We start from the raw sequence: 27,233 nt of genomic DNA, 5'->3' as shown, positions 1-27,233 counted from the left end.
CTGAGCTCCACATTACAGGAAGGATATAGCCAGGTTGGAATTGGTGCAGCATAGGACCACAAAGATGGTGGCTAGATTGCAGGGGAAGCCATATGAGGTGAGACTGAGGGAGCTGGGTCTTTTCAGCCTGGAGAAGTAGAGACTTTGAGGGGATCTGTTGGTGACATATAGGTACGTGAGCGGGTGTCACACGGAGATGGGTCAAGACCTGTTTTCCCCTGCAGAGGAGGGCAGGACACATTTCAATCAAGCAAAGCTCAGGGAACCAAGGTTCAATTTAGATTCCAGGAAGTACTTCCTAACAGTTAGGATCCCGGAGATATGGAATGGGCTTCCACAGGAGATGATTGAAGCCCCATCGGTGAGGGTGTTCAAGGATAGGCTGGACATGCACATGGTAGGCATGTCATGAGTGGAGGTGACTGGAGCCAGGGGGCCCCTTCTGACTTGCTCTGTTTCTATGTTTCTCCCATAACACAACTTTTATGGAAACCTGATGAGCTCTTACACAGACCTCTGCACTACCAGTGGCTTTTGAGAATATACCACATGATCTATCACCTGTCTCCAGTGAAGCTCTGTACTACAAGTGCATTTTTTCCAGTTGCTTGGAGAAGAGCTCACATTAAAGATTCTAGGGTTTTATTTTTTTAAAAACTCATGTTTAATAGAAGGCACATAAATTCATTCACACACCAAAAACCATGGGAAATGTAAAAAAAAGTAAGGCTCCCACCTTTCCTGCTAAGATAGTGTAGAAACAAGGGCTCTGCAGTGGCATTCTCTAGCCTGATATCCTCCAATTGTGTTGAATGACAACTCCAAGCTATGGTCACTGGAGGATGCTGGGAGTTAGTCCAACACATCTGGAGGGCTCCACATTGGGGAAGGCAATGTGTATTCTCTTATGATCTGAGCTTTCTTGTTCCTCTGTATATGAGGCTTCTCATGTACAATAACAAAGCATGCAGTGCTCCACATTCTGCCTCCAGATTTCAGGCAATAACAGTACAGGACCTGCCAACACTAGCTATATCTCTGGGGGCTCAATTTATCTCCATGTCCTCCAATGTGCTCTGTACTATCATGTACCAACAATGACTTTCTGCTGTTTATGTAAACAACCTATCCATGATTGATACCTATTACATGAAAGCTAGTTAGTGATTGTCAGTGTCTTTTGATGATCAGTATTTTTAACAAAAGAGAAAGGGAGATACCTGCCCTGTAAAACTTGCACTCTCAATCAGGGACACAAAGCCTCCTTCAGCCTGAGAGCCAAATTTCACTTCAAAACAGTTCTCTGCAGCTGCTTTCTGCTGGTGTGTGCAACAGAAGCCAGGAGGAGGCAAGATCAGAGACAAAAAAAGAAAAAAAAAATACCAGTATATGGTAGCTTTGCACTCTTCCTGCCAGTTGCAACTAAGCTGGAGAAAAGGCATTTAAACTTTTTAGAAGAGAAGAAAAAAACTGTACAAAAAGAAGGAATTGCCAAATATCAGTAGTTGGAGGGGGTGAGGTGGCCTGCTGCAGAGCACAGGACTGGACTGGAACCACATGCCTGGGGTTCTTCTTTGCTACACATTTTTGCCTAGAAACTAAAACAAGACATCCTTCCAAGAGACTGTTTTTTTCCCACTTGAGATGAGGATGAAGTGATGAGCTTTCCTCTGCACTTCCACTGTTCTCTTCCTTTCTAAATTTAAATTGCAACTGTCTTGAGACAAGCACTGTGTTGGGCTTATGCTGCTCTGTAAAGCACCACACATATGCACACCTCTGTATGCTGTTTGCTGGTGTCATGACCTTCAGCTACCTAGAGATATGCTCAGGTGCAATACTATTTTTTAGGAGAAGTGAACACTGTAGCCAAGAGGCCATTTATTTTAAGGTGGAAAAATCTGCTTGGTTACAGAAGTATTGGCAATATACAGGTTGCATGAATGTGTAAGTTTAAGAACATCTTGCAATATGGCTGTTTGCTGCAGATTAGGTATCTGAGACTGCTTTCAAATCACCTCTATAGGAAGTGGTTCTGGTTTTATATTGAGGTTGACTTTATTCTCTGAACATTCCTTGGTAAGAGGTGTCCTCTTGACCCCAACTTTTGCCAGTTCTAAGATGGCATCTCTTATGTCAAGAAAATGACCAAGCCATGATGCTAGGAAACATGGGTAGGAGGAGCTGTTGCATTCATGTCCTGCTTGTTATCTTTCCATGGTCTACTGGTTGGCCACTGTGCAAACAGAATATTGGACTATATGGACTCGTGTCTGATCCAGCAGGCTCTTCCTATGTTCTTATGGTACTATATGCACTACCCCATAACAGAGGGTAGGCAATGAGCCGTTTCCAACTGCCAGACTTGGCCAGGATGACCATAGGTACTACTCTCCAGGGGATAGTCTTCTCTTTGAGAGCATTCTATTTGAAAGTCTGTCCAGCTCAAGTCCATTTGAAAAATAAAGAAGCATATCAAGAAGGTTTGATCAGGGCTCTTGCCCATCCACTTAGTCATCCCCTAGTCAGGCCCACACATCACCATTCCCCACTGTGGTAAGTTGTATTGATCTCTGTTGAATTGTATTGATACTAATTATTTGTCAATTTGTAGCTACACCTGTAATGCATACACAAATATTATGCAAACCCAAATCAACTTTTCTAATTTGGCAAAAGTCTGTGGCACTGAGGGGAAAGATCAACAGGGCTCCTTGGCAGCTGCAGTGGCCACAGGTTCAAGCAGTGAATGATATATGTGGTTCTCCCAAGTTATTGACAATTCTTGAAATTTTGCCCACTGAGTTAACTAGGATGTGGTGGTGGTGGTGGTGATACTTGAACAGAAACCTGCCTTCACTCAGTCAGTCACCATAAACAGTAATTAGAAGATGACGTGCAGCCTTCCCACACACAAGCATATGCAATTGCACAAGCACACTTATCAATAGGCAGAAAAAGCCTGGTCGTTCTTAAGTCTAAGCCTTACCCACGTAGCTAAGGTGCAATCCTATGCATATTTGGGCAGGAAAAGAGCCCTACAACGCACATGCTGACTGGGCCATTCTGTTTCGTCCTCTAAACATGTAAAGGATGAAGCCCTAAGAATCGGAGGAGGAGGGAAAAGGCAGCTCCTTCTCCATCCCAGGGCAACACCTGCAGGCGGCTCCCTCTCTTCGGGAAGGAAAGAATCGCGGCGTAGCCGGGCAGTCTTAACACGGAAGTCGCAGCTGCTCGAGTCGTTGGGGTTCCATCGAAAGTAGAGAAACCACACCGAAACGAGGCATCCGAGGGGTCCTCAGAATTATTCCTTTAATGGGTCGAAGCTTCCGGGTCGGGTTTAGTTTCTAGCAAGGCGAGATCGCATCCTTATCTTGGCGCACGTGGAAGAGAGAGAAACAACGATTTCTTCCGCCATGGAGGTAAGGAAAAAGGCAATCCTTTGGGGGAAAAAGTCTCTGCAAAGCCTTCTACAAAGACCGATATTTTGCACACACACCGCTCCGGTTGCTTTTCGTAACCCAGCGCTTTTTGTGCGGGGGGCTCTTGACTTTCTGAACGGTCTTCGTGATGTGTCCACGGCAAGGTGAAATTGGCGCGATCGCTCCGTGTGAGTGATACTGGGAAGCACCTGTGGATTGTAGATAAAGCGAGGGTACAATTTAATCAGGTGGTATTCTTGTGTCAGCCATAATGATTTAGATTTCATGCAGTGATCAGGGCAGAGGGAAAGAAAAGCGAGCATGGGGGCGGGGAGGTGAAGATGGGGTCGAGGGAGGAACGGCCAAGCCAGAATGTTTCCTTGAGGCTGGTCGGTTCTTGAGTTGCTGTAATAAGGCCACATACATCGATTGAGATTTTTTGGAAGGAAAAAAATACCACTAATATTCAGCGTGCCAATATGATCCCAAATATCCAGAATTAATGTCGCAGGATTATGCACTCTGTCCTGGAAATAAGTTCCATTGGATTTAAAAGGACTTACTTCTGAATGACAATAACCAAGCAAACTAGAAGCAATTTGAAAAAGCACGTTCCCGGGTCTTCCCAGATTTCCCACCCTATGATAGATTTTCTATCAAGTGTCCCAACCTTTTTCTCTGCCCTTGAGAAGGTTGATGTTTGTGTATTAATATAAAACTACCCATGTATCAGATATTTGTTAGGGTGGTCAAGATGCAAGATCCTTTGTCTTTTGTCTATGCACTAAAATACAATGACAATATTTCATACCTGTTTCTGTGAAATGGAACCAATTTCTAAGTACAACTTTGATGCTCTAGCCAGTGCCAAAAGTATAATCAGTATCCCCACTGTCACTAGTTAACGGTTATGTCCATCTGTTGAACAGCCTGGAAGCCTTTACTAGTATTGTTTCTGAAGCTAGATAAGGTGACTTACATGACCTTTGCTATCACTCCTTAAAGAAAAAAGTGGTTTTGTGTTGAAAGCATTGTTGTGTGCCCCTTGGCTTGAGTGATACATTTGTGTGACTTCGCCAACAAATCAACTAGTATTCAGAAGAAGAAAAAATAACCACTGTTCATTATTTTATATAAAGCACCTAAGATTGCTAGGCACTCTATAATAAATCCCCTCCCCTCCCCTCCCCACACAGGTCCTGTTTACAGCCTAGTCTATAGAGATTGCAATCTCTTGAATGAATTGGATCCTTTGCAAATTTAAGGCACAATCTTATGCATGTTAAGGCAGAAAAGTCATATAACTGTCAGCATGAAGGGAATGCTGGGAGATGTAGGACTATTCATTTCTCAACATGCATAGGGTTACACCTCTAATTAGAAAGATGCCCCATAAAGTTCAGTGGGACTTACAAGCAAGCAGGGATTAATGTTGCAGTCTTAATTGTCACAAGATGCAATAATATTTTAATCATTCATTGTTTTCCTCTTCTATTAGCTAACTGAACAATTCTTGAACTGAGTGACAGTTCTAGTTTCAGAGAGAGTTTAAGTTTGTAAATGTATGTAGAATGTATTTGTCTGCCACTGCAGTTCAAGTTTCCAAGAATTTTGTATCACAAGAGTGATGGCATACAATTTTGCTGAACAGTGGAATGAGGATGAGGCTAAGTTGGTTCCTAACTCCTTATTCCTAGTTATCCATTCATTATTTGATATAGGCAACATGACCAGTCTGATTATCTGAAGGTTTGTGTCCTGACTAATTTAAATTCCATTTTTTTCAGTAGTCTATTCAAAGTGGGACTACTGTTGGATACAGTCCAGTTTGTATCCACCCACCCTAACATATGGGACTGGGAACCAAGAATAGCATAGAAACAAATTCCACATTGTGCATATATAGCCAGCCATTCATTCGCTTTCCCCAGGTGACTTTGGAAATCATCTTTCATAGAATAGGATTAGGGGTCTAACAGAATTGCAAGTTTTCTGAAACTAAAATTCTCAGGATTCTTTAGGAAACTGTAACAGTTAAAACAGTATTATTGTAGTTACATCATCTATATTCCACTTTTTTCCCTCTTGTAAAGAGCTTAAGGCTAACATGATTTTCTTTCCCTCCATTTTATCCTCCTGACAGACCTGTGAGTTAGGCTGAGAGTAAGAGACTGGCCAGACCTTATGGTTGAGTGGGTCCTAGAAGCCTGAGTCCCAGTTCAGTGACACATTAGTATAAAATGAACACAGATTTATTTTATTTATTTGTTTATTTATTTAAAACTTTTGTATACTGTCCACTACAAAATAGTCTCGGGACAGTCTTACAATAAAACAAAGTAAGGCACAGCACCCATTTTGTTAAAACCTCAGTTAAAATTGCAATCTAAACTTAAAATACTGGAAAAATAAAAAGGTTTGGCCTGGCATCGAAAAAAATAAAGTGTTGGCACCAGTCAAACCTATCTGGGGACCATATTCCATAACCAGGGTGCCACCACAGAGAAGGCCCTTCCCTGGGTAGCCACCCTCCTAATCTCCTTCACGGAGATGGATCCCAAAGAAGGATCCAGATCTTAAGGGGCGGGAAGGAGACACTTCTTCAGATATCCATGTCTTAAGCCATTTAGGGCTTTATCGGTCATCACCAACATCTTATATTGGGCCTGGATTTCAATTGGTAGCCAGTGTAGATGGTAAAGGACTGGCAATATATGTGCATATCTGCCAATTCCTGTTATCATCCTGGCTGCTGTTCTGAACCAATTGAAGTATCTGGACTGTCTGCAAGGGCAGCCCCACTTAAAGCATATTACAATAGTCCAATTGGGAAATTACCAGAGCATAGGTCACCATTGCCAGGCTCTGCTCATCCAGGTAAGAGCACAGTTGATGGATCAGCTGAAGCAGAAGGAAAGTGCTCATCACCAAAGCAGCCACCTGGAGCTCCAGGGACAGCTCTGGGTCAAGGAGCACTCCCAAATTGCATACCCTGTCCTTTAGGGGAAGTGCAACTCCATCCAGAACAGGGCTAAAATCATTTACCAGGAAGGCTGAACAGCCTACCAACAGGATCTCAATCTTGTCTGGATTAAGTCACAATTTATTGGCCCTCATCCAGCCCATCACACCAGCCAGATACCAGTTAAGGACAGCCACTGACTCACCTGGATTAGATGTAAAAGAGAGGTAGAGCTGGTTGTCATCAGCATACTGATGATTCCACAGCCTAAACCCCCAGATGGCCTCTTCCAGTGGTTTCACGTAGATGTTAAAAAGCATGGGGGATAAAATGGAACCCTGCAAAACTCCATGGCAAAGCTTTCATGGCACAGAGCCACAATCCCCCAGCACCACCTTCTGGAATTGGCCAGCCAAGTAGGAGTTGAACCACCACAAAGCACTGCCTCTAACCCCCAGCTTGGCCAGCCTATCCAGAAAGATACCATGGTTGATGGTATCAAAAGCCACTGAGAAATCCAGGAGAACCAACAGGGACACACTTCCCCTGTCCCTTTCCCTGCACAGGTCATCGTAAGGTGTGACAAAGGCAGTTTCAGTCCCATAACTAGGCCTGAATCCAGGCTGGAATGGGTCCAGGTGGTCAGTTTCCTCCAAGAGAACCGGGAGTTGCCCGGCCACCACCTGCTTGAGGACCTTTCTCAAGAATAGGTTGTTAGCCACTGGTCTATAGTTGGTGGACGACTCTGGGTCTGAGGTTCACCCTCTTCAGGATGGGCATGATCACCGCCTCCTTCAAGGGGGTGGGGACCCAACCCTCCCTCAGAGAAGCATTCACAACCTCCTGGACCCAGCCATACATCCCATCCTTGGATTTGATAAGTAGCCATGAAGAGCAAGGGTCGAGTAAACAAGTGGTGGGTCAGACTTGTCCAAGCACCTTGTCCACATCCTCAGGCCACAACAATTGGAACTCATCCAATAAGAACAGACCAGACAGTGCTCTGGACACTTCCCATTCTAGGACCACATCAACTGTGGAGTCCAGCTCATGGTGAATCTGAGCAATTATATCCCTGAAGTGCTGGACAAAGACGTCACAGCGAGCCACTGATGGTGCAATAGGGTCAATTTTTTGCCCAGAATGTAGCAGGCCCTGCACCAGCACTGTGAGGATACAATGGAAGCGAAGAAGAATTCCTTCTTCGCTGCCCTTACCACCACAACATAGGCTCAATAATGAGCTCTAAGTAGTATTCAGTCAAATTCGGTATGGGATTTCCTCTACCTACATTCTAGTCATTTCCCAGCTTGCTTTATTGCCTGCAATTTAGGTGTATACCAAGGCACCATGCGGGCTCTACATGGTGGAAGAGGACGTTTAGGATCAATCGTGTCAATTGCTTGGGTCATTTCCCCATTCCACAAATCAACCAGGGCGTTGACAGGAACACCAGTTCTATCAACCAGAAATTCCCCCAGAGCCCTCAGGAATCCATCAGGATCCATAAGACTCCGGGGGTGGAGCATTTAATAGGGGCCGCACCCTTATGGAGGGGAAAACTGGCCCCAAATTTAAACCTCATGAGGAAGTGATCTGACCATGACAAAGGGGCTAATGTCAGATCCTTCACTTCCAGATCACCATCTTCCCACGCTGTTTAAAAGACCAGGTCCAGAGTGTGACCTTTTTCATTTGCTGGGCCATTGATGTGTTGAGACAGCCCCATGGTTGTCATGGCAGCATGAGCTGTCCTGTTCAGAACAGTCTCGGCATGGAAGTTGAAGTCCCCCAGGACCAACATCCTGGGAGTCTTCAACACCAGGTCCAAGACAATCTTCGTCAGCTCAGGCAGGGAGTCTGTTGGGCAGAAGGTTGCACAGTAAGCAACAAAATCCCCCCAGCGGCAAGTACTTACATTTGAGACCAAGGGACAGGAAGTCCAGTGACACATTGGGCAGGCAAGCAAGTGGGCAGATGGTGAGACCCAGGGCCCAGTCTGTGGTCAATGGAATAAGGGATGGCAGCCCTGCCCCGCCACAGCCCTGGTGAGCACAACCCCCTCACCCCCCCCCCCCCCCGATCTCCTATCTCACAGGCCTCAGGAATGATGAGTGAGCAGGTGGCAGAAGCAGCAGGAGGGGGGAGCAGGTTGTTCTCCTTGTCCCAGTGGCAGCATCGGCATCCAGCAATGGCGGCAGCATCCAGCGGATTTAAAGATTTGTATACCCTTCAGATTTCAACATCTTCCAAATTACTTATATGATATAGAACAGACTTTTGGTAAAATTATGCTGGCTAATATAGTAGGACTCCATATCCAGGGGGATAGGTTCCAAGCCCCAGCAGATACCTGAAACCATGGATAGTAGCTAACACTATACAGTCAGCCCTCCACATTAGGGGTACAGGACCCCCGCAAAACTAAAAAAATGCCAATATTTCTAGCACCCTCCCAACCTTAACTCTTAATACTGTTAACCATATGTGTATTGGTAGCTAAATTGCAATTCCCTCTTTTGCAATTTGAATAACCTTTAGCTTAATACAAGACCTGTTATACTGGAATATAGTCCACTCTAGGAGAGTTTGTCCTGTATTATGTTGTGAGTCTTGTGTGTGGGTGCATGCCCATTCCTGAGTCCACCCCATCTTTGCTGGGAGGTGGTGCAACAGCTGGAAAGGGGAATGTTCACCACATGGCTGTCTGTGAAGTAGTAGGCAGTGGCCTGCAAAACTAAAATTCTCTTTTTTGGACTCTGGTCAACTATGGTTGAGTGAAATTGTGGTACCTGAAACAGCAGATATGGGGTTTTTACTGAACAGTGAGTGGTAGAACTCATGCAGAGCAGAAATTACTAAATATCTTTAACTTTCAGTTTTCCTTTTACAGTGTGTTAATCATATCAAGTATTGGTTTTACCTATAAGAAATGCTTTGAGCAGGTTAACTGCTACAGTCATTCTAAGTATAGATCAACGCACTGTTTTCCAACTTTTCTGATCCCACTCTAGAACAAAGCCATACTGCCTAGTTGTGGTTGCATTCTCAAACTGGGCAATTTTAATGCATTTGAGCATGTACTTACTCATAAGCTGGGTTACAGACAGGAGAAAATTTGTTTAGCCCTTTAGAGAAGGTATGCCCAGATGAAGAACTAAACTTGTGAAATGTTTTTGAAGTGTGATGAGGCACAAAACAAATGTTTCAATGGTAAGTTATTGGTTGGAGGTGAACAATTTCATTCGCGCTCCTGCCTTGCACATGGGTCTCAATGATGTAAACAGCTAAAGTGAAATGAGACAAGATAACAACATTGGCAAATTTCTTAAGTATCAGCTTGAATAATTCAGGGTATCTCTCTGCTGTTGTGGATTTTTTTTAACCTGGAAAAGGACAGTTGACTTATTGGGATAATGAAATACTCAAGAAGATTTATGTACAGCCTGTCATAGGACAGAATTTTACTTCTTTTTGTGCAGGGAAAACGGGACAATGTTGAAGCAGAACAAGGACTAGGCCGAGACTGGAACAAAACTTGAAAGTCTGCTACTTACCTATAAAAATGCTATACTACATAGTATTACCTGATGGAAATGGCTAGAAAATAAATTAGTCAAACTCACCACATATCTTTTTAATACCAGTGGTGTCCATTGATAATGGGATCTGTTTTCCCCAAATAGGTAATAGGATCTATTTGCCTCATGTTTCATTTACTTTTGCTAGGGAGTCAGTACTTGGGCTGGTGAGATCAGTGGAGCGGCATTATGTCAAGGTGTGCATATGCCTTGTCCCATCCTTCCCCCTCAGCTCCTCCTGTTAGCAGTGGCCAGAGTGGTGTAATGGTTAGAATAGAACTTTCTAACCACTACACATTCTAACTCATGAGATTGAGAATTGAGACCCAATCAGCCATGAAAGTAACTGGGTGTCTTTGGACCTGTGACTTTGCAAGGTGAGTAACTAGTTGGGCTCCTGTTTTGTAAGCTGTAGGAGTGTCTTATAAGACAGTAGTTTTCAACCTTTCCATACCTGGGGATTGTCAGAAAAAGGAAAACCACTCCGGGGACAGCTGAGGTAGAAACAGAAAGCACCATACACTTAATACAGTATTCTGTGTATCAGTTTCCAAACACAATACCAAAAAAAAAAAAAAAATTCCAAAACAGCCGGAAACTGAGCAACAGAAAATGCCAACAAAGAACAAAATGCCAAAATCGGCGTGGCATGGCTCCCAGCCAGCTCCCACTGAGCCGTCTCTCCCCTCTCTGCCCCCCCCGGAGGTACCAGCACACCCCCTGCAAATGTGGTGCCAACCAAAAAAGAGGTGGCAGAGCACAGCCAGCCCCAGTGCCAGTGCATGACAAGTGAGATATGACCCCTCCCCCTACAGACCAGCAAGTAAACTCCCGCAAATGAGCACCAGTCCACGGAATCTATGTTAGAAGATAAATAGGAATTAGTGTAGCTGTCTGTATATCCTTGTATCGGTATGTGGCTACCCTGCTTTCAGTTGTTCAAATTTTCTGTCGATTCAACAGAGCAATTGCCTGCAGATCAAGATTAACCCCAACCCTGACCCTAAATAAATTGTAAAATACTGCTAAATAAACTTTTCAAAAGGAATGCCAACATACCTAAACAATCAAATCTATCTCAATAAAACAAAGAGGGAAAGCCATTGTGATCAGTAAAATTCATTTTAGGGACAAAATTATAGGGCCTAAGAACTGTGGAGTTAACATGGTAAAATGAACCACTGTGGAATATAACCAAATTGTATCTTTTTGCAATAAAATTGTATGACACCTATGATCATTTACTTATGGGGTTATGCTGTATAAGCGCAATCAAAACTAAATCCCTAAGGTGAGGTGGTGAACAGTTTTGATTGCGGGGCAGCAGTGAGCCCCCAGCAGGTCATCTGTGGAATGGACAACATCAGGGAGCATGGCCACCCAACCCAGTTCTGCTCCTGGGAGCATGATGTCCCAGTGTTGCCGAGTTCCTGGCCAAAGTGCCATCTGGAGCTTCAGCGGCACTTGGGGTGGGAATGGACTTTGCTGTGCCTGGACTTTCCCTAGCTGATCAGTGCTGCTGCTGCTCTTTGTTTCTGTTGCACTCTCCTCACTAGGGGAAGTAGCAGCACTGATGAAGCCCATTCTAATTGGCTGGTGGCTGGAATGTTCCAGCTGCCATCTGGCCTGGGATACTTTGCTTATACTCCGTTGAATTGTTTTATTGCTGTTGATCAATGTTAGCCTTCCAGAGGTGTAATCAATCACTCACTCAATCAGTAAACCCTCCCACAGGCACAGAATGGGCAAAGTGACCCTGACTGATGTGTCAGATCTCAGCTCTGGCTGAATGAATGGACTTGGCGTCATCTCAGCATAGGCTGAGTCTCCTGCTGCCTGCATTCTGCATTCAGAAAAAATCATGAGGATCCCTCCAAGGGGATAGAGCTTGGAGAATTTATAAGCAGGAGGTTCTCCATCCTTGCTTTATAGGAATCATTGCCATGCAAGTCTATACATGATACCTTAATGGATTTGACTAAATTCTTCAAAACAGGCTTTATGTAGGACATAATGTAGGACATAAATATGAACTGATTAAGTAATGATAACATTGGTTACAGTTTTACAAACAAAATAGATTTCAGTTCCCCATACCAATGTGTATGTTGTGTTCTTCTTTGTGGTCTCTGTGCACCACACATATTGGTACTACACCTGCATAGTGCCTATGTTTGGAAAGATTCTTCTAGTGAAGCCTAGAAATGTTGTCAGAAGACCGGCACCCCTCCCCTGTAATATAACTAGGTGAGCTTCCGCCATTTGCTCAGTTCACTTTCTACTGCTGTTTGCAGTGCCTCAGGATCTCTAGCTCTTACACTTGTCTTATTTACCTCAGACTTCTTTCTTAACTTTTATAGCTATGACTCATTTTTCTTAACTTTTCTTAACATGTATGTTGTGTTTTCTGTCATCTGCCTGCAGCAAACAACTTAAAAAAAAAGCTACTGTGAACAACAACATTACTTGGGAAAAAATAAGCAAGTGTTTCATAGGTGTGCTGTCTGTTACGCATTAATAATGTGATGTTAAATAACAGCTCCCCCCACCTCAGTGATTAATAAAAACACAAAAATAGGGAAGTTTGAAAAATGCCTACAAAAAATCATGTTTTGGGTCTTACATAGTCTTTGTGTCATCTTGTTTTATTTGTTGGTATGTTCTTGAATGACCTATTAGCATGAGGAAATTTCTTCAGCATAGGTTGGCTATACTGGTTGTAGTTTGATTAATAATGTCCATTTTGGTAGGCTACTTCTAAGAACTATTTTAGAACCCAGATTTTATCTATTGCTGCTTTAAGTCCCAAATTAATTTTAGTGGAAGTTTTGCTTATGATTTAGTGGAAGTTTAACTTATGATTGAAGTCTGGATTTAGAATTTCCCTGTTTTCTTCCCTGATAGTTATGCAAAATAGGGCTGTCTTCAGAGGTCCTAGGAGGAAAGACAAAAAGTATTTTTTTAAGTCTATTACACTGTTTCTTTTGAGAAGTTTCTTTTTTCAGTCTCAGTGAGCACAAAGTTGGAGTGTAACGTAGGTTCCTTCTAAGGGTACTGTAGGTTGGATTTGGTACTGTTGATGGAGGCTTTAATGCCTAAGTGTGTTCTTTTTCACTTCTTTTTTTTTCCTGATTTATATCCTGCCTTTTTCCTACAAAGGGCTCAAGACAGCTTACAACATTCTCCTCCTCCATCTTATCCCCACAACAACAACCCTGTGAGGTAGGTTGGACCGAGAGACTGTGACTGGCCCAAAGTCACTCAGTTGGCTCCATGGCTGAGCGGGGACTCGAACCCAGATCGCCTGAGTCCCAGTCCCATGCTCTTAACCACTACGCCACACTGGCTCTCTTGAAACTGAATCAGATTAAGGTAGGGGACAGAGATTCCTACCTACCACCTAGAAACAAAGACAAGGCACATGTAGCAAAGTGGCAGCCTTTACTGAACAACAAGGGGATCCTGAAAGAAAAGACACATGTTCAGAGTTACAAACCACTCATCCTAGTATGATTATTTTTTTACCTCAGATAGTAGCTGTAAAGACAGCAGGCTAGCAGGCTCAGATTCCTGACAGTTGCTCCTTTACTGGCTGCATAATTCTGTCATGATCTTGAAAGGGAAAAAAGACTGGCTGGAGCATGTTTTAACAATCCCACAGAAAAACATCTTGAAGCATCCTGGTGACTGCTACTAGTCACTGGATGGGATTCAAGAACAGGGATGGATTACCTGTGGGACAGCAGCCTGCAGAAAGCCAAGGGAATAATGAGCAATAGGGAACCACTGGTGCACACAGTGCCCAAATTTACATCCTTGATAAGTATATGTGAGGGAAAGAGAAGGCAATGCTGCTAAGTGCTTATTTTATCTCCAGTATTATATAGTTTAAGATATTCAGATTTGTATGCATTCTGTGCGTTTAGTAGGTATTTGGAGATGGAGACTCATATATTTTGTGCTGTATTTTCCAGTTCGGGGGCCTAGAGCTATTAAGCACTGAGGTAGATAAACAGGTTTCATAAACTGAAGAGTATGTTCTAATGGTGTGTACAGAATGGCTACTTAGTATTGCCTCATGATTGAAGAAACTATAATTGAGACTATGAGAACATGAGCCACTGGGAATGCCTGTAACCCTCCAAGCACTGAGGAATACAGACATCCTGTTGAAGGCAGGAGAAGTGCAGAGGTAAGGATCACCTTTGCTTGTCTGTCATTACGATGTCTGATTTGGACCATTTAAGTCTTTTGCACCTGCCCAACAGGCTGAGACCTGCCCCATCCCTCCAGAGCCTCACTCTTCCCCTTCACACCATCTGGAAAGCCCATCCTGTGCAGTTGACCTTAGGGTCAGTCTAACAACATTGGAGCCACTGCTGGCATGGAAAGAACTGTGTGCTTGTGAGGACAGGGAAAGGTGTTCAGAATTCAGAGTCCCAGCTTTGGGTACATTCCTGAGACTGGAACTAGGACTCCAGGTTTTCCTTCGCCCAGCCAGACAGTGTCTAAGTGCAATAGACTAAGTAAGCCTAGGGGTTTTCTTTTAAGTGTACTGTGTTTCGAGCTTTATCTTTATATTTCAAGATTAAAATATGAGTGTAGAGGGTCTGGCTTATACATAATTATATTGCACATATAAAAATTAAGATGGTTTGGTGTTAGGAGGTATTAAAAGGATATAAATGCATATGGCTTGACATAAAAACACTTACAGCATCTCATAAAAGAAACAAGTTTTTTGCCCTTCTTAAAAGGAAAGTGGCCTTGCAAATCAGTCTTGGAATTTCCTGCTGCTCAGGGAAGTGGGAATCTGCAGACTCTACTGATGCAAGGTAGTATTAGGAAATTCTTCTAAGGGCCATAGCACAGAAATGGCTGCTACAAAGGCTGCTTAAATTGGTATTGATAATGGGTATTGTACCACAGAAAGAGTTGTTTGGATGTAGCAGCTTTCCTTGTAAATTAGCCTTCAGCTTCTCGTTTGCTTCCATCACAGCTTCCTCCCCCAGTCTTCTGTTAGTTTTTCTCCAGGCAGTAAAGTTTTATGTGGGTATACTTTGAATGTCTCCTGTTCAAAGCAAAACTCTGTATTAGATGGGCTTTTGGTATGATCCTGCAAGGTACTTCTTAGGTTCTTTGTTATTTGAAGCCAACTATGACCCCTGCTATGCTTAATTAGCCTTAACTTCTGTTTTTAATTATAGCTTTATAGCTTTAATTGTTTACGGGTAGTTACTACAACACTTCCATCTGTGTGCATGTTATAATGCTGAAACAGGAGCAGGATTTGGCCTTCATCCACAGGAAATATGCCATAAAGGCAAATCTGTGAAACTGGTTGCATCTATGCTTCCCTGAATAAAAATATTTTTATAGAACTTGGTTAATCTGATAATATATGCATGATAGTGAGTGCAATGGCATCTCTGCCTCTACTTGGTTAATGTTTAACTGTATTACTCTGTGACTCTGTACCCAATTTAGTTCAGATCCTGAAAACTCCTATCATACCTAAATGTGTTAGCAGTGAGACTACAGTTGCTACAATCAAAATCCCTCTTTTTCTTCTTTGTTTCTGGTTTTCTTTCTCTGAGAAGTTTACTTTGACACATTGGTTTCTCGCTTTATCTTTACAGAAACAATAACTGAGGCAGAAGAAAACAGAAACTGATTTGGAAAAGTCTGCACTTCCTGTTGTGCACATGCATACATCTCTCTGCATTCTGTTGTTGCCTTTGGCCAAATTGTTTGAAATTTTACAAACGTGAAGTGACTGTGCACATCAGGTTCTTTCAAATTACCTTCTACATTCTGGGGGTCAGGAACTATTTTCTTTCTCTAGCCAGCTTCTTGTTTTGCTTGAGCCAATTTTCATATTAGAATTCTCAATGTTTTCACTGACATCTTCTTTTAAAAGTGGCCTATTGTCTACATTTTGAAAGATGAATCTTGTTATGGATGTTGTTGGGAAAATTCAGATAAATCCTGGTAGAAAAAGGTTCCTTATATGTGCCTTTGTGTTACAAAATCAAACCTGCACCCCTTTCTCAGTAAGCAGCAAAATTCCAAGCCAGGTTACTATTTAGCATTGCTGTTCCTTTAAAAAAATGGAATTCTTACCTGGTCTGAGAAGCTTATGTAGGCTAATACTACTGGTGGTCCCATTAGCTACAGATGAGACAAAGACATTCATTTGTTTCTGAATGAACCCATTTAATCATCTAGTTCCACAGAGGCAAGCGCCTGAGCAGTATACCGTGTTTCCCTGAAAATAAGACACTGTCTTATTTTATTTTTTATTTTTTTTTTGGCTCACAAAAACACACTACGTCTTATTTTCGGGGTAGGTCTTATTTTCAGAGAAACACGGTAATCTGCTCACCATTTTCAGACCATTCGGAGATCCAACTTCTCTTTGCAGTAAGCTCTAAGATTCTTGCCGCATGAGTCCTCTATGATTCTTTTCTTGTACTTGACGGAATAGCTCTTTCTTTTTGCACTTGTCTGGGGGTCAAAATAATATTCTGTTTAAGTCTACCATTAAATATGGTACCATACCATAATACCCTAATACTGTACGGGTAGAAGACTTACAAGACAGGAGTGAATGGCAAAGGTAAGAATAGGGTGATCAGGGCAATCAGGGGTGCTGTACCTTCCCAAGAGCAATTTGGTAACCAATCGCTGGCCAGAATGAGCAAAGCACACTTTCGCTTCAACTCATCACAGGCAGAGTGCATTTGGTATCACACCGCCTGTGACAGAAGCCAGTGCTATAGAGGAAGCATCGGTTTATGCGGTTCTGCTTCCTCCGCTGCCTGGCTTCTCTATAGCGCCAACTCCTGTGGGCAGGTGCCAGGTGCTGACTGAAAAGTTTTTTATTAATCATCAGTAAGGAGAAAGGGTTTTGTTAATCATCAGTAATCATCATTTGCTAACTGCCACATCCCATGCAACACTCTATTAGCTCACAGTACCACAGAGGGAGCAGAGCCACATAAGCTGGCTCCTGTCACAGGCAAAGTACATTTGGTATCAATCTGTCTGTGATAGGAGCCAGCGCTATAGAGGAAGCATCGGCGTATGCGGCTCTGCTCCCTCCGCAGAGAGCAGAGGGAGCAGAGCTGCATATGCATGTTTCCTCCACACAGTGCATTAAGTTAAAGTTAAGTTTAAAAAGGTTCTTTATGTTCCCCACTGGCCCTGGGAATAAACACAGCTAGGTCTTATTTTTGGGGTAGGTCTTATATTTTAGCAAGTACCAAAAATAATTGTTGTTGTTGTTGTTGTTGTTGTTGTTAGTTGCAAAGTCATGTCTGACCCATCGCGACCCCATGGACAACATTCCTCCGGGCCTTCCTGTCCTCCACCATCCCCCGGAGTCCACTCAAGCTCACACCAACTGCTTCAGTGACTTCATCTAGTCACCTCATTCTCTGCCGTCCCCTTCTTCTTTTGCCATCTATTGTTCTCAGCATTAGACTCTTCTCCAGGGAGTCCTTCCTTCTCATTAGGTGGCCAAAGTATTTGAGTTTCATCTTCAGTGTCTGGCCTTCTAAAGAGCAGTCAGGGTTGATCTCTAGGACTGACCAGCTTGATTGCCTTGCTGTCCAAGGGACTCACAGGAGTCTCCTCCAGCACCACAATTCAAAGGCCTCAATTCTTCAGTGCTCAACCTTCCTTATGGTCCAACTTTCACAGCCATATGTTGCAACTGGAAAAACCATAGCCTTGACTATATGCACTTTTGTTGCAGGGTGATGTCTCTGCTTTTTAGTATGCTATCTAGATTTGCCATAGCTTTCCTCCCCAGGAGCAAGCGACTTTTAATTTCTTGGCTGCAGTCCCCATCTCCAGTGATCTTGGAGCCCAGGAAAATAAAATCTGTCGCTACCTCCATTTCTTCCCCATCTGTTTTCCAGGAAGTGAGAGGACCGGATGCCATGATCTTAGTTTTCTTAATGTTGAGTTTCAAGCCAACTTTTGCACTCTCCTCCTTCACCCACATCAAGAGGCTCCTTAGTTCCTCTTCTGCCATGAGAGTGGTATCATCTGCATATCTGAGGTTGCTGATATTTCTCCCAGCAATCTTAATTCCAGCTGGTGATTCATCTAGGCCCACCTTTCTCATGATGTGCTCTGCATATAAGTTAAATAGGTAGGGCGACAGTATACAGGCTTTCCAAACTCCTTTCTCAATTTCGAACCAATCAGTGGTTCTGTGTCCAGTTCTCACTGTTGCTTCTTGACCCGCATATAGGTTTCTCAAGAGACAAATAAGATGGTCAGGTACTCCCATCTCTTTAAGAACTTGCCACAATTTGTTGTGATCCACACAATCAAAGGCTTTAGCATAGTCAATGAAGCAGAAATAGATGTTTTTCTGGAACTCCCTAGCTTTCTCCATGATCCAGCGTATGTTGGCAATTTGATCTCTAGTTCCTCTCCCTCTTCGACATCCTGCCTGTACTTCTGGTAGTTCTCGATCCATATACTGCTGGAGCCTAGCTTGTAGGATTTTGAGCATAACTTTGCTAGCATGTGAAATGAGTGCAATGGTGCGGTAGTTTGAACATTCTTTGGCATTGCCCTTTTTTGGGATTGGAATATAAACTGACCTTTTCCAATCCTGTGGCCACTGTTGAGTTTTCCAAATTTGCTGGCATATTGAGTGTATTATTTTTACTACATCATCTTTTAAGATTTTGAATAGCTCAAAATCAAACCAAAATAGTACTAGGTCTTATTTTTGGGATAGGGAAACACGGTAGTTGTCAAACCAGTTTTCCTGTATGGTTTCGTAATCAGACACATTTGCATGTTTAAGCAGACACAGGCTTATCCAAACTGTCAGGAATTCACTGAATTGACTTGTCAATCAGGCTCAAGCAGGGAAATTTTCTATCCTATTGTCACTGGCATTTCTGATCCCGTTTAGAGTATTGTTTTGGGTATGAAAACATCAGAATGCTATTATGTTAACATTATCTGGAAACCTAATACTCTGTATGTGACTGGGAGGTTATAAAAATGTCTATACAAAATTTGGTATGTGGAATTGAATTTGTTGTCATAAAAGAAAAGCTGTATTTGACTCTTTAAATCTCTTTTTCTAGGATGAAATTGCACTAATGACATTACCCCCCTTAGAAAATGGTGAATCTCTGATCACAGTAAGTTATGTACCTTATATTTTGAGTTGAAGTTTCTTAAAGTCAGGACTATGATTACTATAGTTTTATATCAAACATAGGTCTGATACTCTCTCTAATTCTAAATATTACTCCTGTATTGAATATTTTATTTCTGTCATTTTACAGTGCAAGGCCTGTGGTGAAGATCTTAACACATATAGGGGTTTATATAGACCGAAGTAATTTATTGGGTTGGCTAATGCAAATTTATTGTCTGCATATATACATGACCCAATTAAGCCTGTGAGCATATTCTTGTTCTGTGGTAGTGAATTTATTCCAAGACATGGATACAGTAGGATGTGGAGTGAAAGTCAAAGTAATGAAACATGTAGTAGACATGAAGATGCATAAGTTAGACTTAGGTCTGTGTGAGCTGCTAGTACAGAGATTGTTAGGTAAATACCTTGCCTCTGAACACAGTTATTTTTCAAGACATTCTGCATATTTAAAATGTCATCTTAATGTTTCTGCTAAGTTAAACTAGGATTGCAGTGATAGCTTTGCAGAATGTTGATAACTGCATGGTGCATATGTCCTGCTCTTTCTTCTAAGCAGTCTTCCATGTAGGGCCTGGACAGACTTGAGATCTGCTTAACCTGAAGTTTAAACTACTAACTTGCATAAAGTCGCAGTGGATCATCTTGATTCCATCATGTTTAGAATGTTCAGGCATTATCTCTGCTACAACAATTGTTTTAGAGAACTCAGAATTCCACAGCACTCTAAACATCAGCATCACCTGAAATTTGAATGACAGTGGCTCCTCCTTCATGAAGTAGGTGCCACTGCTTTCAGAACTCATGATTCCCATTGCTTGAGGCAGCCAGAAATTCTTCTCTCTCAAGCTTCATCTTCATGTCTAATGGCAATTGTACTTCATAACTCCTTACATTATGTTGTTTCATGTGTGTAGTATCTTTGACTGGAGAGCCAAAGAAAATTCTCCAATGAACCTCCCTCTTCATAACTCCCAATGTGCAAGTTTTCCAGATTCTTGTGCTGTATTCATATTAATAGCCACAATACCACTTTCTTGAGCTATGCCATTGGTTTGTAGCAGCTTTCCCCAAACTGGTGCCCTCTCAGTGTGTTGGCCTACAACTCATGGAATCACTAAAGTAGCAAATCACTAAACTAGCTACAGGACTATGAATCCACCTTGCATGGCTGACTGGGAGTTGCAGTCAAACTCACTGAGATGACCCCAGGTGGAAAAGGCAGGTTTGTAGTAATTCTGGAATGGTGTTGTGCCCTTTAAGCTATACCAATTTTGGCTTATTTTGTTTTTTTTTTTGCATCAGTACATTCCTTGTGTGGCTCACTGATTCTATGACATGTCTTTTTAAGATATTCTCCATGTAAAAATTAATTTTAGTGCAAGCTAATGTTACAGCAGTTATCATGAGTGTTGCATTTTTGCCATGCCCCTGCTCCTTATTAATTTCTTTTCAGTGTTGTTGAATTTTTCATTGCTTTTTATTCTTTCAATTGATATGGGAACCAAAACTATATGTCAGCCTATATTGTGGTTGTCATACCAGGATGTGCTTTTTGCAAGTCTGCTCATGTTTTGAAAATGGGTTTATAGTCGCTGCACCCAAAGGCAGCAAAAATGGTAGCATTTTAATACTGCAATAAAATGGAGTTTCCATGTTCTCCATTGTTCAGGGATTATGTAGGAGAACAAGATGATACTAGGTCTATATATTAAAGCCAGAGTCATCCTGTTCTAATTTTATTACAATTACTTTTCTTTTCCAAAATACTATTTTGTAGTTTTGTTAACATTGGTAGAGCTCAATGGCATTCAGAAAAATAGTTGTATCCTTTTGTATCACTTTGATGAAGACATGTTTCAGTTCCTTTCTACACTCAGGGAATCCCACTGGTTCCTGAATAAAGTCCATGATAGACTTCTCAAATAAACAGAGGATGAAGAGCAAATTCAACAAAATCCCACTGAACGTGCCTTTCCACTGTGTAAGAAAGAAACCTATTTCTTGTGAGGAACATAGATCTGTTCCAAAAGTTTGCTTAGCGTGCACTCCATTCAGTTCAATGAGACATTCCTAGGAAAATGGCTGCAAGATTGCAGCCTTAAAGCTACATTATTCATAATGTCAGCAATTAATCTCAAAATGATAATCACAGTACAAAACTCTCAAAGAGTTCTGTCCTGTAGGGATGCTTATGAGGCCCTGCACTTACAGGTATCCAATGCAATGCAAGAAAAGCAGAAGCAATCTTTACCTTCCTACTCCTGGCGACTCCAGTTTCCTCACCTCCTGACCCTGCAAACCTCATTTTTTCACCCCTCTCTGAGAACACTTTCCCGACCCCAGAGAGCACCTGGTGAGGTGGCTGCAAGGGTGTGGAAGGGGAGTTTGGAGTTTTGACTCCCATCTCTAAGGTAGAAGCACTGTCTCTGACTTAAGAGCTGGAATCCAAACTATCCTGTGTCCTCCTGGGCAATATTGAAGGCCCATAGGATGATTTTCAAAGTGTCAAAATAGTTCTTGAAAGACCATTTCAGCTGTCCTCATACCCTTTGACAAAATGCCTGATCAACAAGCACTGTTTATTTCCTTGAGCAGTGATAAATGTTGTCAAGATACAACACTTACAGCTTGAGGAAAGTGCTATCAGAATTCTAAAAACTCCTTGGTGACTTTAGGCTATTACTGTTTGTAAGTTTTCTAATTATTTGTCAGCAGTAGGCTCCAGTGCTGCAGCATTCTGAGATCTCTAACACAATGGCTGTAGTAGATGATAGTCCTGAATTCTGATGGTTATAAAATTAAAACTTTGTGTCCACTTTATTAAATTTTGCTAAGAGTATCTATGTGGCAACAGCTATATGATGGTCAGAATTTTGTTTTGTTTTAAAAAACTGACAAGATACAGCAGTTTTAAGTTTTACTTCTCAAGTATGGTTCTCAGCTGTATGTGACCATTTTTTACACATTTATGACATATTGCTAGGGGATTCTTTTTCCTCATTTAGATTCTATCATAAATTGAGTTGGTATTTCCTTTTCTGGCTTGCTGGAAATCCATTTTGTACTTTAATAAAGTTATAAGATGCTGACTTTCCCATTTTAATATACTTTATGTCACATTCTACAACTTTATGTGTATTATTCAAAAATAGTTCCATTTAAAAATAGTACTAGAGCAATCTCTTCTGCATTTTGTTCAAGTTCATGTGTATTGACAGTTCTGATGCAGGCTTTCTAAGATGAAGATTGTATTAAGCTGATACAACAGCGATACTGTGAATAATACTAATACTGAAAGATTAGAAAGGAAATGTCTGGCATACCAGCTACCTTTTCTAGCAGCTTGGCATGAAAAAAATGAAGGGAAAGGGAGGAAAAAAAAAGATCTTTTATAAAGCAAATAAAGATGAAAATATTGTACAACTGAGAAAAGAAGAAAGAGGAATAACTAAAACACTGGGAGTTAGAAGCACAGATGAAATGTTCCAATTTTGAAAACAAATATTAAGGAGAAATCACATATACAAATACAAGTGCAAACACAGACATCACCAGAAGAGAAAACTGTTGATAACAGAACCTACACTGAAGGAAAGAACTGATCAAAACTTTTGGCCTACAATCTTATTCTAGCATGCACACTTATTCGAGAGTAAGTGCCATTTAATTTCTTAGGACTTCTAAGTGAGTATGTAGTGTCATCTAATAAACTTAATGAAAGGAAAATGCTTTAAAAAGTTTTAAAAAAGCCTCATCCCAAACACTGGCAGTGGCCCACCTAATCAGAAAAGGGTACGCTCAACTTAAGTTTGGTTACAAGACATTAACAAGTGGACCTGTGATAAGATGTTGCTGTGCTGAGTATTTCTGTTCACTGCCTCAGTGAGTCAACTATATCCTTTGCTAGGGTCATGGATTTAATTTCCTCCTGCCATCTGGCTTTTTTGTAGGGGAGGGTCCTCCATCAGTTAATGCTCCATGATCCCTGAACTCACAGAACAGTACTGTTTCTGGCATCCCCCACCCACTTACCTTAGGGGCAGGGGTTCCTGCAAAATTTTGTATACTTCTGCATGTTGGATAGTCTGGTGTGACTAACAGCAGAGCTGATTTATACAAAGAGAGCACAGTGGTACAAGAACTAGTTTCAGAAGCAAGGAACCGAGGCTAGAGACAGTTTGGTTTAAAAAAAAAAAACCTCTTCTGTTACTACTCCTTTCATAAAACTTGTTGGGAGGAGACTAACATGGTTTAACCACAAGCCCCCTACAGCTGGATGTGTGCTTGCAAGTAGGCAAAACATGAGATGGTGACTTGTCTCTTTTATGAAGTACATGGTGCTTGCTTTTTGGTAGGAGGAAGGAGAAGGAAAATAGAACTGACCCAAGTTACAGGATACCAAGGGGATGAACTGGATATTCTCTATCACCATGCCTGAAAACATGTGGAGTTATTCTTACTATCTAAAACTGCAAACCTGAAGGTTCCATCAAGCCTGCTGATAACTATCTCTTGCTTGTGTTTGGTGCTGTTCTAGCTATATAAGCCTCTGCACTCGCATTCAAATTATAATAATTGTTCAGTAAAAACCTAAAGGGCAAAAGCAAATGCAGGGCAGGGGAAGCACTTGGATGTTCTAAAACAGTGGTGGCAAACCTATGGCACACGTGCCACAGCGGGCACGCAGAGCCCTCTCTGTTGGCACGTGAGCCAAGTCACCCCAGCATTGCCCCAGCAGCCAAGCATCAGATAACAGCGCACATAGGGGCCACAAGCATGCTCGGAAAGGAGTAGTGGCGCCAGACGATGATGTCACAAGCCACTGCTCATTAACTGTGATTCATCCGAGCTTTCACATGGCCAGTCAGTGTGCTGCCAAGTGTGTGTGTGTGTGTTTGCTTGGACTGGCTGTGAGTTGTTTTTTGTAAACTAAAACCTCAGTTTTCAGGTTTTACTGCTGTGTTGGCACTTCGCAATAAATAAGTGGGTTTTGGGCTTATTTATTTATTTAAAAAATTTCTATGCCGCCCCATCGCAATGAGCCTCGGGGCGGCTCACAACATCAGTTTGGGCACTCAGTCTCTAAAAGGTTCACCATCACTGTTCTAAAAGATACCAAAAAGGTATTTTAAAATTGCCAACAGAATAAAATATCACATAGAGCCAAATGGTAAAGAAAAAAAGAAATATTGTATAAATACAGGAGTAGGAGAAATCTATTAGCAGTTCCAACAAATTTGTTTTCATAACCAAAACTGGTACAAACTGCAAATTCACTAGGAAGTGAGGAGAAACTTTCAAGTTAATTTTTGCTTTAAGAGGCCAGGAAAAAATAGCTCAAAGCAAAGTGTATATAGATGCAAAGGTAAATAGGAGAAAATTTCTAAGATAGACTGAAGAAAAAACTATTTGTATTATTATATAGAGAGTAAGTAACCAGACATATGCTTTTATGTGATACATTGAGGGTAAATGAGAGGACTATGATTGCGCATATATATTTTACACCTGTTCAAAAAAGGTAGACAAATGCCCAAAGCAATGGAGGAGGAACCTAAAAAGTGTTTATGGAGTTGAACAAGGGAAGCCCTGAAAAATAAATCAGACTTATTACATGAAACTAACAAAAAACTGAAAATATATCTGTTCATCAAGCATACATCAAAAACAAAAAGCAAAGCATCAAAGAACAAAACTCAGATACAGGAACCAGCAATTTGATCTTTTTACTGTGTTGAAGGGACTAGCCATTACATTAAATCATTAAAAGTGCCATTACATTTTTCAAAAATCCAAATCCTTTCAGAATGTCAACATGTCACACACATTAGGCACATATATTTGCAAAAAATGTGAATTTCTGGAAGTTCATCTTAAAGAAATATACTTTCATAGTTGGGTGACTCTAGATGATTGCTAATCAGGTATACAGTAGCAGTGACTGCATAACAGCTTCTTGCTGCTATAGCTTTGTTTGTTTGTTTGTTTATTATTTTCCAATCTAAAATTCAAACAGAATCACACTACATTTAAGAGGTGAGCTTAAGAATTTGACATACAATAAAAATAATCATTGTGATCTGCTGCTGTGATCTCCACCACCAGGACCAAGGATACATGCTGCTGGTATAGCTCTTATCCATGGCAGAAATTAAGGGAGCGATAGGAGTGTGACTGTAGTACAGGAGAACTGTTGAATGCTTAACATGAAAAGTAAAGGGCAGGGGTTAGAAAAGTGCAATACATACAATGAATGTATTGTATATACGTAGTGCATACGTTTCTGTGTGTATGGGGGGTTATGTCACATTCTGCTAGTTGATTCAATTTGTTGCTTTTTTAATTCAGTTTCCAGCCAAATGGGATTTTGTCCTTGTTTGTGATGAGCACAGCCCTGACAGTGAGAAGCACTTCAAGAAAAAATGGTTTCTGGAAGAATTGCACAGGAAAGGATTCATTATTAAGGTAAGAGTACCATTCTTCCAAGCAAAGCTAACTCCAGGTTTTTGAGCTACTCCTTAACTACAGAGCAGATCGTTTGAGGGCCTTTATTTATAAGACACATGCAGTTCCTCACTTCCCAGGATGCAGCTGATTTAAGTAGTTCATTTATAGACAGCAGGAGATGTTTAATATTATTTAACTTAAATAAAGCCTGATATCTAGCTAACATGGCCTTTGTCCAGGAGCAAGAGCATGTTGGTCATATCACTTTTGCAGCAATCCTTTGCTGGGAAACCCATGAAGACTGAGAAATGGAGATAATACCAGATCCAGTGTCTGGAGGTCACCCGTGAACCTCAGAATACAATCCTGTATTTATGTTTGCCAGTGTTAAATACAGGATTGTCAATCAGGTTTGTTGATAAATTAGCCACTAATAGTCTACAAGATCTTGTGTCATTACTGAAGCAACAGGAAGAAGTCTATCTAAGCCCTTTCTCAATCCATGCATGATTATTCCCTTTACTCTGTTCTTTCTGATTCTTAGATGATTAAGGACAAAAAGCTATTTTATGGAATTCACGCCCCAAGTGCATTCTTTCGAAAATACCAGTGGCTTCTGAGAAATTCTGAGAATCATTGTGAATTACTGTGTGGTCAGCAACTGGATGACCAGGAAATGACCAGTTCCAGAACAAGGTAAAGTTAAAAAAAGTATTTCTCCTGCCACACTATCCCATACTTGTCAGTCTTTCCCTTCTAAATTTCCTTTCTAAATAGCTCTATGTGGTAACTGCCATTATGCACTTTATCATCAAAGTAGAGCTGCCCACCATATAATTAAAATGATTTTCTCCACACAAAGGTAAATACTAAAAGAAGAAAATGGTTTGAACAGTATAGATAGAAAATACTGTCCAAGCTGTAGGCTTTTTCTCAAAATCTTACGGAAGAGGACAAGAGGTATAGCATACTCTAGGTGTGGCTTTATAAGTCATAGTAAAACAGCAAACACCTCATAACTTGTCAGTCTGTTCAAGCCTATTTAATTATTTAAAAAATTACACAATAGTTGCAGAGTTCTTTGTCATTCAATGCAGTGCCTTTGGCTTTGGTAACCCAAACACTGGAAACTTGCTTCCTGCTGAGCAACATGTTTTTCTTTATTTTTCTATAGCAAAAAGAACTGGACACTTCCTCTTTTAAATAATATGAAAGTGAGAATTTAGAGAAGATGTCTGTAGGGCCTCATTCTTACAGTCTTTCACATGGCTCCAATCCTAGGTAAGCTGTTGCCCCATGATAACAGCTTTAGTGTGGAGCAAGTTAATTCTCATTCTATCCAGGATATTCTTATTTCTCTTTGCCTTGCATGGGTAAGAGAAGTTAGGGTTGTAACCTTGTAAAGAAAAAAAGATGTAAACGTTTAACCACTTTTTACCAGGTAAAAATCTTTTCTCAGCATGGATTATGATAGCTACATTTTTTCCCTACCCATTCAAGAATTTACCTTGACATTGTGATTTTGCTGATTTTGTGTTTTTAGGATACGTCTTGTGAGCTTTATCTTGCAGAACACAGAAATCTGTAGTACGAAGGGTATGGAAAGATGTTTCTCTTTGTTT

At 41.4% G+C, this 27,233-nt stretch overlaps 1 protein-coding gene across 1 annotated transcript in view; it reads left to right on the top strand.

Annotated features, from left to right (window-relative positions):
- Positions 1-3,263: 3,263 nt before the first annotated feature.
- ANO9 (anoctamin 9) overlaps positions 3,264-27,233 on the top strand; it is a 48,100-nt gene continuing 24,130 nt past the window's right edge. The window contains exons 1-5 of the mRNA XM_044425642.1: positions 3,264-3,422; positions 19,085-19,141; positions 25,513-25,629; positions 26,156-26,307; positions 27,155-27,207. Of these exons, the coding sequence (XP_044281577.1) occupies positions 3,417-3,422; positions 19,085-19,141; positions 25,513-25,629; positions 26,156-26,307; positions 27,155-27,207 (385 nt within the window). The 5' untranslated portion in view covers positions 3,264-3,416. The remainder of the gene's footprint in view (positions 3,423-19,084; positions 19,142-25,512; positions 25,630-26,155; positions 26,308-27,154; positions 27,208-27,233) is intronic.

This window comes from Varanus komodoensis, unplaced genomic scaffold (assembly GCF_004798865.1).
Source record: "Varanus komodoensis strain SLA01 unplaced genomic scaffold, ASM479886v1 scaffold16, whole genome shotgun sequence".
In the NCBI taxonomy this organism is placed as follows: domain Eukaryota; kingdom Metazoa; phylum Chordata; class Lepidosauria; order Squamata; family Varanidae; genus Varanus; species Varanus komodoensis.
This window is presented reverse-complemented; position numbering and strand designations above follow the sequence as displayed.